General features: G+C 41.8%; 1 protein-coding gene across 2 annotated transcripts; it reads left to right on the top strand.

Annotated features, from left to right (window-relative positions):
* Positions 1 to 1,136: 1,136 nt before the first annotated feature.
* Positions 1,137 to 10,769, top strand: LOC311279454 (tripartite motif-containing protein 29-like). Of its 2 annotated transcripts, none has more exons than XM_084390973.1 (9): positions 1,137 to 1,251; positions 1,933 to 2,570; positions 3,349 to 3,444; positions 3,846 to 4,079; positions 4,179 to 4,335; positions 9,144 to 9,182; positions 9,359 to 9,395; positions 9,874 to 9,934; positions 10,419 to 10,769. In XM_084390973.1, the coding sequence occupies exons 2-8, from the start codon at positions 2,016 to 2,018 to the stop codon at positions 9,926 to 9,928; spliced, it is 1,173 nt and encodes a 390-aa protein (XP_084247099.1). In that variant the 5' UTR covers positions 1,137 to 1,251; positions 1,933 to 2,015; the 3' UTR covers positions 9,929 to 9,934; positions 10,419 to 10,769. The 2 variants fall into 2 exon arrangements, with proteins under 2 accessions (XP_084247099.1, XP_084247098.1); XM_084390972.1 differs by having other exon boundaries at positions 9,874 to 9,953; positions 10,392 to 10,535.
* Positions 10,770 to 13,717: the final 2,948 nt, after the last annotated feature.

A 13,717-nucleotide genomic window follows, 5' to 3' on the forward strand; every position in this document is an offset into this window, starting at 1 on the left:
ATGAAATCTTATCTTAAGTCCATGTCCAACTCAAAATTGTAAGGAATTTATATCTTTGATTTCATAGTAACACTTTACAATAAGGTTCATTTGTTTATTATTCATGTATTAATAACATGAACTAACCATGAGCAAACACATTTGTTACTGGATTTGTTAATCTTAGTTAATAATACAACTGTTAATACAGCTGTCACAGTCGGTGCATTAACTAATGTTAACAAATACAACTTTTGATTTTAATAATGTTTTAGTAAATGCTGAAATTAATATTATCTCAGATTAATAAATGCTGTAGAAGTGCAGTTCATTATTAGTTCATGTTAACAAATTTAACTAATGAAACCTTATTGTAAAGTGTTACTGATTTCATGATAGCTAACACTTTCATGCATATAATACATAGGCCTACTACATAAAATTTACAACATCAACAAAACTAAACATGAATTCATCATAATAATTACCTTCTTGATTCTCACTGTTTTGTTTGGTAAAGTAAATAATATTTAGTAATATTATCATAATTTCCCTATTTTCGTTATGCATTCTAATTGTATTAATGTCTTTTCATAGAATGCCAAGGAAAGAAAGGATAAAAAACAAAACAAGGAATTCTTTTTTTTTTTTTTTTTTTGCCCTTTTAGGTCCTTCTGCCCCTGCCCCTGCGGAGGTCTGTTCACGCCACTGGTACTACAGGTGAAATTGTGCCAATACCTCCATTAATGTAAGTCAGTATGGTCACTAGGAACGTACTACAACCTTTGGAACATGGAATTTTTTGTTGTTGTTGTGAATTATAGTTATTTCTAAAACTGTTTACATACATACATTAAGGCAGGTAGGCTGTTGGCACAATTTCATCTGTAGTAAGTCAGTATGGTCACTAGGAACGAACTACAACCTTTGGAACATGACAAAAATAACACTTTTGGTGACTTGGTCACCTTTAAAAAAAAATTTTTGTACTGTACAAGCAAGATATTGGCAGAAGCTCATATAGCCTACAGAAAGTCAATCTGCCCACTAGGCATTTACTATAAGCTTGTAAATATCGTTCATTTTAATGAATGATTGGACGTTTATATTTTTGGACTGTGAGTGAAATTTGCTGATGGTCCCTTTAGCAGTCTGTAGGCGAATATGCAGCCAACTAACTTTACCACGCTACACAAGCTTCCTGTTCCGTTCAAAGCATCGTTAGGCACGCACTGTCACTCTCACCACCACCTGTGAAATTCCAGCCGTGTTGTAAGTCAGTCTCTACTTTAATTAACTAAATTAAAATTTAAAAACGCATTATGGGGTAATGTGCCCAGAGGTAATAAAAGTGTGTGTTTGTGTGCATAAGTGAAAAATCAAATAAAGTGTATTTTCCCATACTCTACCTCAGCAGACGCAAGTTAAGTTATATGGCAGCATTGTTTTGTGCAGATGTTGTTTGTGTAGTAGGCAAAGGAAGCTTGTTTCCGCCACAAAATAAAAGAGGAAGAATGTGATTGCGACGTGTTATCACACAGTTCTGACTTTTTTCCTATCTGCTGTTACTTTATATTTCAATTCTGAGGGAAAAACCCCCCGGAAATTTGACTTTTTCCCTCCGATTTGTGAGGCTAAACTCACAAGTGCGAGTTATAAAATCAGCATAGAGAGATTAGATTTAGATTGAGACATAAAAGATTAAAAAAAAAAGAAATGATGAGAAACTTTATAAAAACTTGCTGACAGTGTATACCGTTCTGAACTTGTTTAGCAAGCCCTTTTGTGAATGTTTTAGAATACGATGCACTTCTGATTTTTAAATGTATTTGTAGCCTATAGAAAGTGTTTTTCAGGATGGTGCAGATATATATCAAATGTTACGTTGGTGCAGGAAATTATTTTTTACCATTATAATCATATTATAATTTTCATTTGGTCGTGTTTGCACAGGAGCCCCACCCATTCTGATTAAAAAAGATTCCAAACTCCTGTTATTCTACAGTGAATCGTCCACTGGGTTTGAAAGCACCCAAATGGCTGAATCTCTCTTTGATCCTGAAAATAATTTAAACTGCCCGATCTGTCTGAATCTGCTAAAGAACCCAGTGACTACATCTTGTGGGCACAGTTTCTGCATGGACTGTATTAAGAGATGCTGGGATGTGAATAGAGGTGTTTACAGCTGCCCTACATGCAGGACAACATTCAACCAAAGACCAGCTCTCAGCAGAAGCATTGTGCTTGCTGATATTTTAGAGGGAATGAAGCTGGAAGATCCAGCTGGACCTGGAGACGTGACGTGTGATGTTTGCAAAGGAAGAAAAGTAAAAGCCATCCATTCTTGTTTGGTTTGTATGGCTTCTTACTGCCAAACTCATGTTCGTCCTCATTATGAGTCTAAAGCTTTTAAAAAGCACAAGCTGGTCAAAGCTTCACCAAATCTACAGCATCAGATCTGCCCTCAACATCATAAAGCACTGGAGATTTACTGCTACAATGACCAGAAGTGTATTTGTGTAGTTTGTATGGGGAATCAGCACAGTGGACATAAAACAGTCTCAGCTGCAGCTGAAATGGCAAAAAAACAGGTACAGTAGGCATTTACTATAAGCTTGTAAATATCGTTCATTTGTGATTGGACGTTTATATTTTTGGACTGTGAGTGGAATTTCCCGACGGCCCCTTTAGCAGTCTATAGCAGCAACTTTACCACGTTACACAAGCTTCCTGTTCCGTTCAGTGTTTGGCACTTTTGCTTGCTTCAGCATTTGTCACATGGCTGGTGACCCTCTTACTTCACAATGTCCAGACCTGAACCCCACTGAAAGCCTCTGGAATGTAAGCAAGAGAGTCTCCAGCCATTAAATAAAGCCAAGCTGCTTAAATGTTTTCTCCAGGAGTGGCATAAAGTCGCCCAACAGCAATGGGGATCATGCCAAGACGCATGAAAGCTGTGATTGGAAATCAGGGTTATTCCACCAAATATTGATTTCTGAACTCCTCCTAAGTTAAAACATTAGTATTGTGTTGTTTAAAAATGAAGATAAACTTGTTTTGCAATATTCGAGGTCTGAAAACACTACATCTTTTTTCGTTATTTTGACCAGTTGTCATTTATGAAAAAAAAAAAAAAAAAAATGCAGGAGGAAATTTGGAGGAAATGTTGTCAGTAGTTTGTAGAATAAATTAAAAATGTTTGTTTTACTCAAAAAAAAAAGAAAAAAAAAGAGAAACTGCTAATTTTTCAGTGGTCTCTAATTTAAGTAATTTTTATTGCAAAAACAAGGTAATGAACAGCAGATTCATGTACAAATAAACTGATTGCATAAAGAACAGGGTTCTTATTGATTGTGAATTCATCCTCAGGAGAAACTGAAAATAAAAAAGAGGGATTTCATTCGGAAAACCAATGACATAGACAAGGAGATTCGGCAGTCTACGAAAAATTTGGACTTTCATAAGGTATGCTCATTAAACCTGGAATATTTTAGAAATTTGCATGAATGTATGTACACTGCACAGACACAGTTATGTTTGTATCGTGGGATCAGGCTGGATATTATTAAATGGCCATCAAGATGAAGTCAGATGATGTCATACCAGCAGGGACTGAAGCTAACCATCAAAACCTTGACCTTGTGACACAAACAAGCAGTAATGTTTTCTGTCTTTTCACTTTTTAGGACATCAACTAATTAATTGCTTAACTTATAGTTTACTCTGCATAATAAGGAAAAGGATTATGGATAGGAGAAAGTATTTTAACATAAAAATTAAAAAAAATCCACTAACATAGTATATTTTAGCTACTGTATATGATCTGTCGTGTCAGAAGTTTGACCAAGTCGTGTGTGTTGTGACAGCGCTCTGCACGGGCAGCAGTGGAGAACAGTGACCGAATCTTCAACGAGATCATCCGCTCCATTCAGGACAAACAAGCTGAGGTGAGAAAGAAGATCAGAGCTCAGAAGAACAAGGAAGTGCGAGATGTAGAGAATCACATACAGAGACTGGAGAAGGAGATTGTTAAACTACAGAAGGAGAAGTGTAAACTGAAGCCACTTTTACATACTGAGGATCATGTTTATTTCTTCCAGGTAAACTTATTATTATTATTATTATTATTTATTTTTTTAATATTTTAGATTCTGTGTTGATTCTTGTTTTAAAGGTATTGTTTTTATATTCAATTGCAGAATTATGCTCCCTGTTCAACATTCACTCAGCGCAAAGCCTCACCCAGGAAGATTAATGACATCCAGACATTTGAGAATGTAGAGAAATCTGTATCTCACCTGAAGAAACAACTGGACAAACTCTGTGAAGAGCACATGGGCAGAATATCAAAGACAGGTGAGATAACAATGTCAAGAATGTCTCGGTTACATCTGGTAACCCTCGTTCCCTGAGGGAGGGAACGGAGACGTACGTCGTGGTGACCGACGAATAGGAATCTCGCTGGAGAGGCCAATCTACTTCGAGTGAAACTAAAACAAGCCAATACACATTGGCGTGCAATCATTTGCATCAGCTGTGCAGCCTCGCAGCGCGGGTATAATAAGCAGCTGGTGATGATTGCACTTCAGCTTTTTGCTGAGGAGCCAAGCCTGAAAAACTGGTCGCCCTGGCGGGCAGCAGCAGATGTGGCGACGGGATGTACATCTCCGTTACCTCCCTCAGGGAACGAGGGTTACCATATGTAACCGAGACGTTCCCTATCCCTATAATAGGAATCCCTACCAAAGCACCACAGCTGCTGCACCCCATCCAGCGCCCTGTGTAAGCCTCCACACCTTCTTGCCTGGAAGGACGATAGGAGAGGGCTTACACAGAGAGTATCTGTCACTGTTGTTCCGTGATAACCCATACAGTGAGATTATTGGATAACACTGGGAAAGCGTGCCTGATCTGAGGGAGGGGAACGCTGCGGGAGCCACATTCTTAAAGAGAGTTATGTGGGAATACACACATGGACTAACCCGAGGGTTGTACTGCATATGAATAGTGGGTGACTTAGCCCAAGGGAAAGACACAGGCTTCCGTTAGGAGCAGCCGTGGAGAATATACACACGGGATCCCCGTAGGGTCAACCATGTGGGACCCAGCCTAGACCCGGTTCTCAAGGATTCAGCGGATAAAGGCCTGGCACCGGACGCTCTGCCATGTCCGGGCCGAGGGTGTTGGAGGACTCAACAGGTTTGACACTGGAGCAATAAGGATGCACAGTAGGGTGCAGCAAGCCAACAGAGCCGGTACTCACAGTGCTTCTACCCGTTTAGGGTGAGAACACGGGAGGACACGGGCTCTACACGTAGGCTATAGTATCTAGCGAACGTGTTAGGTGTCGCACAGCCCGCAGCTCTACAGAGATCTGCTAGCGAGGAACCACGTGCCAGCGCCCAGGAGGATGCAACGCCTCTCGTGGAGTGTGCATGCAACCTGAGCGGGCAGGGCACTATCCAGTGGGCCATTCTCTGCTTGGAGACAGCCTTTCCCTTCTGCTGGCCTCCGTAACAGACAAAGAGCTGGTCTGAGGTCCTGACGCTTTGAGTTCTGTCCACGTACAGAGCGCAAACGGGACAGAGCAAAGCCAGAGCTGGGTCTGCCTCCTCCAGCGCAGGTTCACTACCTGATCTCTAAAGGGAGTGGTAGGAACCTTGGGCACATAGCCAGGCCGGGGTCTCAGTACAACATGGTTGTCACCCGGCCCGAACTCTAGGCACGATTCGTCGACCGAAAATGCTTGCAGGTCCCCTACCCTCTTGTTCGAGGCCAGTGCAATCAGCAGCAAATTCTTCAAGGAGAGAAGCTTTAAGTCTGCTGACTGCAAAGGCTCAAAGAGAGCATCCTGAAGTGCTTGAAGCACCAGGGAAAGGTCCCAAGAGGGTATGGAGGGGGGGGCGAGGAGGATTTAAACGTCTCGCCCCCCTAGGGAAACTGACGACCAGGTCGTGCTTTCCAACTGTTTTGCCATCTATGTGGTCATGATATGTTGAAATAGAAGCAGCATGTACTTTGGGTGGAGGGAGACAGCCTTCGCTCCAACCCTTGCTGCAAGAAGAAAAGCACTGACCCTATCGAACCACCACTCGACGAACAGGTTCCACTTCAAGGCGTACGCACGTCTCGTAGAGGGCGCTCGCACAGAAGTGATGGTGTTAAGTACCTCTGGGGGTAAGTCACCTAGAACCTCCACGTCCTGTCCAGGGACCAGACATGGAGTTTCCAGAGGTCCGGACGCGGGTGCCATAGGGTGCCCCCGTCTCTGAGTCAGAAGATCCTTCCTCAGAGGAATGGGCCAGGGAGGGACTGTCACAAGGAGCATGAGTTCTGGGAACCAAGTCCGGGTGGGCCAATAGGGAGCCACCAGAAGGACCTGCTTCTCGTCCTCCCTGACTTTGCACAGGGTCTGTGCAAGTAGGCTCACTGGGGGAAATGCATATTTGCAGAGGCCCCGGGGCCAGCTGTGTGCCAGTGCGTCCGTGCCGAGTGTTCCCTCGGTCAGGGAGTAAAACAACTGGCAGTGGGAGATCTCTGAGGAAGCAAACAGGTCTACCTGAGCCTCCCTGAACTCTCTCCAGATCAGCTGAACCGCCTGGGGGTGGAGTCGCCATTCTCCTGGGAGCACAGCTCTTGATAGCTCGTCAGCCACAAGGTTGAGCACACCAGGGACATACATGGCTCGAAGCGACCTCAGATGCTTCTGACACCAGAGGAGGAGATGGCGGGCGAGTTGCGACATGTGACTGGAGCGTAGACCACCTTGACGGTTGATGTACGCAACGGTAGCAGTGATGTCCGTACGGACCAGTACGTCTCTGCCCTGTAGCGTCCTCTTTAAGCGGCTCAGAGCGAGACAGTTGGGGGCCCGTCCACACCCCTGACACTGCATGCCTGCTGTACGTGGCACCCCAGCCGGTGGCAGAGGCATCTGTGAATACCACAGCATGCCTGGACACCTGTTCTAAGGGGACTCCTGCCCGAAGGAACGAGGGGTCTGACCACGGGCTGAAGGTCTGGCGGCACGCCGGTGTGATTGTCACCCGGTGAGTGCCGTGATGCCACACCCATCTCGGGACTCGGCCGTGAAGCCAGTGCTGAAGCGGTCTCATATGGAGCAGCCTGAGCGGAGTTACCGCTGCTGCAACCGCCATATTCTCCAGGAAAGAACTTCAGTGGGACCGCCATCCTGCCTTTGTACGTGTTTAAGCAGTTCAGCACCGACTGAGCGCGTTGCTCTGTGAGGCACGCTGTCTGTGCGACCGAATCCAACTCCATACCGAGAAAAGAGATCCTCTGCACGGGGGCGAGTTTGCTCTTTTCCCAGTTGACCTGAAGGCCCAGCTGGCTGAGGTGCATGAGCACGAGGTCCCTGTGTTCGCATAACTGATCTCGAGAGTGTGCTAGTATGAACCAGTCGTCGAGATAGTTGAGAATGCGAACGCCCTGTTCTCTCATGGGAACAAGGGCCCCCTCCGTAACTTTCGTGAAGACACGGGGAGACAGGGACAGCCCGAAGGGCAGGACCTTGTACTGATATGCTCGACCCTCGAACGCAAAGCGCAGAAGGAAGAATTGAGACATGAAAGTACGCGGACTTCAGATAACTGCAAACCAATCCTGGGGACGGATGCATTTGAAAATGCGTTTCTGCATGAGCATTTTGAACGGTAGCTTGTGAAGGCTCTGATTCAAAACTCGCAGGTCCAAGATCGGTCGTAACCCATGAATTAGGGACTGTAGTGCCCTGACCTCATATCGGATGGAGGGACCGGCTCTATCGCGTCCTTCGCCAGTAGGACTGCGATCTTCGTTCGCAAGACATGGGCATCGGCTGCTCTCAATGTAGTGGAGTGAATGGCCCGAAACTTGGGGGGACGCCGGGCGAACTGAATCGCATAGCCGAGCCTGATAGCCTGCCCGAATGAGCCAGCTAGATTGTCGGGAGGCTCTTTCTGGGAGGCGTGTTCAATGCCCAGACACACGAGGCAGCGATTGTGACCATCCCGTGATCCCAGGAAATGACCGCATCCAGAAACACACAGATAGAATGTCATCTTTAAAAAGACGCATTCTATCTGTGTAAGCTCTTTTAGGGACTGCTCTCACTGGTGCTGAAGCACGCAGGGGAACGGTCACCGCGAACACAGACAGGAATGTGCACCTGTCTGTGCGCTGACGTGAAAACGGCCGCTGAGCGCTCTCAGGCACACCTTACCAGCTGTGATAACAGCTTTTTTTTTTTTTTAGCTCAATTGACAAAAAAAAAAAAAGGGTCCCACTTTATATTAAGTGGCTTTAAGTACTATGTACTTACATTGAAATTAATAATTTGATACAATGTACTTATTGTGTAACTACATGTTTTTACATTGTACTTACATTTTAAAAATTCCTGCATGTAATTACAGCTGTAATTAATTTATGTAATTACATTTGTAATTACACAGTTGACCCTTCCCTTACACCTTAAACCTACCCAATCCACCACACCTGTCCCTAACCTTACCCGTATCACACCTCAATAGCAGCAAAAGTGTTTTACAATACAAGATGAACACAATGAGTACATTGTACTTATTTTTTGCTGTAAGTACATAGTACTTAACGCCACTTAATATAAAGTGGGACCGCTTATTATACCCGTGCTGCGAGGCTGCACATCTGATGCAAATGATTGCACGCCAATGTGTATTGGCTTGTTTTAGTTTCACTCGAAGTAGATTGGCCTCTCCAGCGAGATTCCTATTCGTCGTCACCACGACGTACGTCATAGTGACCGGACGATAGGGAAATATCCTGCTTTTTAAAAGTACTAAATTTGTACCCAACTTTTCATCTGTATCAAATCTACCGAGTGGCCTGATACAATGTACTACAGTAAGCAACCAAAAAGTACAAGTACAGTGTGTTGTCTCAACTTAATCTATAAATAAATCTATATAATGGAACAGTTTGAGATGGAGTGCTTATTAGCTGCGAAATTCACCACAACATTGGAGACAGAGACTGTATAATGTCCTGTTATAAATGAGAGAAAACACATCGCTGTGGGAATGTTGACTGAAAACTGTTCTTCAAATGTTGTATAACATTGTCATCTGACTGATGCAGTGAATTTCCACATAATGTAAGTTAATATTGTATATCTGTCTTCATAGTTTCTGATGTCCAAATATTTAAAAACAGGTTCCAGAGCAGTAAGTACACTTTTCTATCAGAAAAAAAAACACTTTTTTTTTTTTTGACATAACATCATTCAATACTAAAGGCCATAGGTTGTTCAAAGATGTTCACATTATACTTAGCAAATAACTGTCATGTTTTAGTTCTTTACTCACTGAAACATGCATGTTTTTTTTTTTTTTTTTTTAAGATCAAGATTGCCATCTGTTGCTGAAGGAGATGGATTCGTAAGTGTATTTATGAATTTTAAACCACACTTTTCATACAATATTATTATTATTATTTTTTTTTTTTTAACTGATAGCAGTGGCTGAGGTATTTATTAATCATAGATATTTCCTGTCATTATCACTTAGATCTCGTCTAAGACATGTTCACTCTAACACACAGCCTTAATCGTTTTATTGCTTTAATAAAACAGCATTACGAGAAAAGACTTTAATATTTTAATAATAACAATAATCAATTCTTCCATTAATGAAATTAGTGCATTATAATATGAAATTGTTTTGTGGTTATGTGGTTATGTCTTTGTGTTTAATTAACCCTTGAATGTGAAACTTCATTTTACAGCCTGTTTGTCAGCTTTAATGTTTCAGTTATACATCTGTGCATATTTTCTGTAGTTGATTTAGCAACTAATCTTTTCTATGTAAAAACTTATTTCTAAAAAATATGATTGTTTGAATATGACCTTGATTGCAGTGACGAGGATTCGGAATCGGATTCGGAATCGGATTCGGAATCGGAATGGGAATGATAGACTGCATCTACCAAAGGACCTTGTTACTGTTGTTGTTGATACTTTATTGATCCTTTGCAGGAAATTATATTGTCACGGCAGCTTTAACACTCAAACAAAACAAAAAAACAACAAAACAAAACAACACCACATTAAACAGAACAGATTACTTCTAACCAATCTACAGTTAAACAACAAATAATAATAACAATAATACTAATAATAATACCTATATAGAATATTCAGTAACAGATGCATATTCAGCACAGAATATTCAGTAACAGAAATTAATATAGAATATTCAGTAACGTGAATATTCATAACACATTAAACATTCTAATGGCCGCTGGTACAAAGGAGTTCCTGGTACGTTCAGACTTGCACTTCGGTGCAATCAATCTATGACTGAAAGTGCTCTTGTTGATGACCCCAAGAGCATGGATTGGATGTGAGGAATTGTCCATGATTGATTTTAGCTTAGCTTACTGAATGGGTATTGTTATATTAGCATAATACTTAAATGGCTATAAAACTATTGCTCAGTTACTCTGTAAATCTTTCTGTGTGATAATTATGAAAAACATATGAACAAAACATTGGATTTTTTGGAATGGCTCATTGACTAATTAACCTGTTATGTTTGGAGGTGCCATAAAAATATTGTCAAATTCCAGCACTAGGTGGTGCTATAACAGAAATGTTCTCATAGTTCTACAACCATTTGATGATGGAAGTTGAAATTTAGCCTTATTTTTACTTTAACTCAGTAACTATATGGTTGAAATATATAGATTGTTGCTCTCAAGTCACATAATTTCCATTTTTGCCATTTTTGATATTAAAAATATCTTCGTAACAATCGGACTGTTTAGCTGTTTTTTCTTGCATATTTGAATGAACTTCACTTGGGTAAAACACGGTCAATAATTCCACTCAAACATTAAAAACCCATAAAAATGCAGTAACTAACCTGACCCATCAAGAGCAGCAGGGCAACACTCTCTGAGGACACGCTAGGAGGACACTATCTGAGGACACGCTCCTTCCTCTGGAAGGAGTTATGGTTGACAAACCTAGCAGAATGGAGAAGTTGATGAAGTGTTGGGTTGGTCGAGACCACAAGTAGTTCTGTTTTCGCAAGGTTGAGTTGAATGTAGTGGTCCTTCATCCAGCAAGAAATGTCTGTCAGGCAGGCCGAGGTGCGAGCAGCTACTGTTGGATCATCTGGTTGTAATAGGAGGTAGAGATGTGTGTCATCAGCATAGCTGTGATGGGAAAAAACATGTTTCTGAATGACAGATGACAGTGAGGATTGACATGTAGATGGAGAAGAGAAGTGGTCCAAGCACTGAGCCCTGAGGCACCCCAGTAGCTAGATGTTGCGACGTAGACACCTCATCCCTCCACGACACCACAAAGACTTTAACCATTGGAGTGCGGTATCTGAGATGCCCTTCGCAAAGGCTGCAAAGAGATCCAGCAAGATGAGTACTGGGGATTTGGAAGCTGCTCTTGCCAGTCTCAGAGAAGGAAACATGAAAAGGAGGTATTGGGAAATTTCACCTGAAGTAAGTCAGTCTGGTCAGTAGGAACATGCTACAGTCTTTGGAACATAAAAAAAAAAAAAAAAACCTTTCGGTGAATTACAGTAATTTCTAAAAAAAATTGTTTACTGTGCTACAAGTGACATTGTGCCAAAACCTCTGTTGATGTATGTAACTGTAAACAGTTATTTTTTAGAAATTACTGTTATTGAACTAAAGGTTTTTTTTTTTCATGTTCCAAATATTGTAATATGTTCCTAGTGACTTACTACAGGTGAAATTGTGCCAATACCTCCATTGATGTATATCACGCAGTGTCACTCTCACCACCACCTGTGAAATACCAGCCGCATTGTAAGTCTGTCTGTCTGTCTCTACTGCAGTGACCTTGGTGAATTGAACTACTAAATTTAAAAACGCATTACGGGGTTATGTGCCCAGAGGTAATAAAAGTGTGTGTTTGTTAGTGCATTGGTGAAAAATAAAATAAAGGGTATTTTCCCATACTCTACCTCAGCAGAGGCAAGTTAAGTGTGTAGTATAGGCTAGGTCTACACTAAGGAATCCTGTTCCCGACACAAAATAAAAAAAGGAAGAAGGTGATTGCGATGTGTTATCACACAGTTCTGACTTTTTTCCTGTCTGCTGTTGCTGTATATCTCAATTCTGAGGAAAAAAAAATCTGAGAAACTTTATAAAAACTTGCAGGCAGTACTGTTCTGAACTTGGTTAGCAAGCCCTTTAGTGAATGTTTCTGATTTTTACATTTATTTGTAGCCTATAGCCTAGTTTTTCAGGATGGTGGACATATAGTGAAATCTTCAGAAAATGTTTAGTTAGTGCAGGAAATACATTTTTACCATTATAAATTTCATTTGGTCATGTTTGCACAGGAGCCCCACCCATTCTGATTTAAAAAGATTCCAAACACATGGGCAGAATATCAAAGACAGGTGAAATAACGTCAAGAACTATTCTGCTTTTTAAAAGTACTAAATTTGTACCCAACTTTTCATCTGCATCAAATCTGCTGAGTGGCCTGATACAATGTACTACAGTAAGCAACACAAAAGTACAGTATGTTGTCTCAACTTGAATCTTAATTCATTCTACTGGGGTCCTAAGCTGGGACTCATCATTTTGCTAGGACTCAGCACTTCACCACACCGACGTTAGCATTAGCCGTTACGCTTTTTGGGCTAAAGGTGGCAGGCTTGTCATCTAGTGGCTTTGGAGGAAACGAGGAGGGGTCTTTTTTTTTAGGGAATAGGCTCTATGCACAGTTACATCCGGTAACAGTTACATCCGGTGCTGCGTCGGAAGCCGTTTTTGCATTCGGTGGCGATAATGGTAAATTACACTCGCTGTTTACAAGAACTTCCAGTGGTTAACATGAATGATGTTAACAATATTGTAAGGCAGTTAGCTGTCACACCTAAGAGTAAGAAAGAGAAGGGCTTTAAATTATATATTATCAGCTACATCGACAACTTTGAGGGTGAGTATTCTCTCATATCATGCGACTAGCGAATCGGTTTCTAAAATCGTTGTCTTCGTTTCTGAGGAAATGAATTTTATGAAAGTTTTGCCGCTAGTACACTTCGCTATAGAACGCGCTATGTGGAAATAAAGATGCTGGCTGAGATTCTACCGGAAATACGTCAGCAGCATTCGTGCATAGAGGGTATTGGAACGCAGCAATGGTGTTCAGGTTGTTACCAAGCAGCAACCTCCCTGTCTCTCTCTTGAAACCAACTCGGAAGTGAATTAAACGGCAATTCATCAACTGGCCGCTTGAGGCTGGCTGCAAAAGTGAGTCAAATCTGCATCTCTCCCATGTTGAAATGCCCAACTTTACAGAAAACATGTTTACAGCCTGGAGCAAAAAGTGGCTTTGGTCTATACAGCTAATTTTGCCCTTCATGACAACTGTGAGGGGGGGGTGAATTTTTTTTATAACTCATCTGTTTAAATTATATTAAGCCTTAAATTTTGGCATAATTAAGGGTGTGTCCGCTGTTGAGTGACAGGTGGATTCCATCTGCTGTGGTCATTAGTCATCATTAACCATTAGTCTGCTGTCTGTTAGCCGTCAAGTTACCTCAGCTCATTGTCTGACTGTAAAAATAAATAAATTCGGGAGTGACGCGCTGCCAAGATGGCAACGGTAGGCTACGCCCACTTTAGGCTTCAGAAACCTACGGGTGACGTCACGGACACTATGGTTGTTACAGGCAGAATTGGGCACTACCCCTTTAAGAGC

Source organism: Rutilus rutilus (genome assembly GCF_951802725.1).
Source record: "Rutilus rutilus genome assembly, chromosome: 20".
NCBI lineage: Eukaryota > Metazoa > Chordata > Actinopteri > Cypriniformes > Leuciscidae > Rutilus > Rutilus rutilus.

Coding starts and splice junctions, on each gene's coding strand:
- LOC311279454 (XM_084390973.1), top strand. CDS start 2,016: ATGGCTGAATCTCTCTTTGATCCTGAAAATAATTTAAACTGCCCGATC. Junction 2,571..3,348: donor CTGAAATGGCAAAAAAACAG/GTACAGTAGGCA, acceptor ATTCATCCTCAG/GAGAAACTGAAAATAAAAAA. Junction 4,080..4,178: donor ATCATGTTTATTTCTTCCAG/GTAAACTTATTA, acceptor ATTCAATTGCAG/AATTATGCTCCCTGTTCAAC.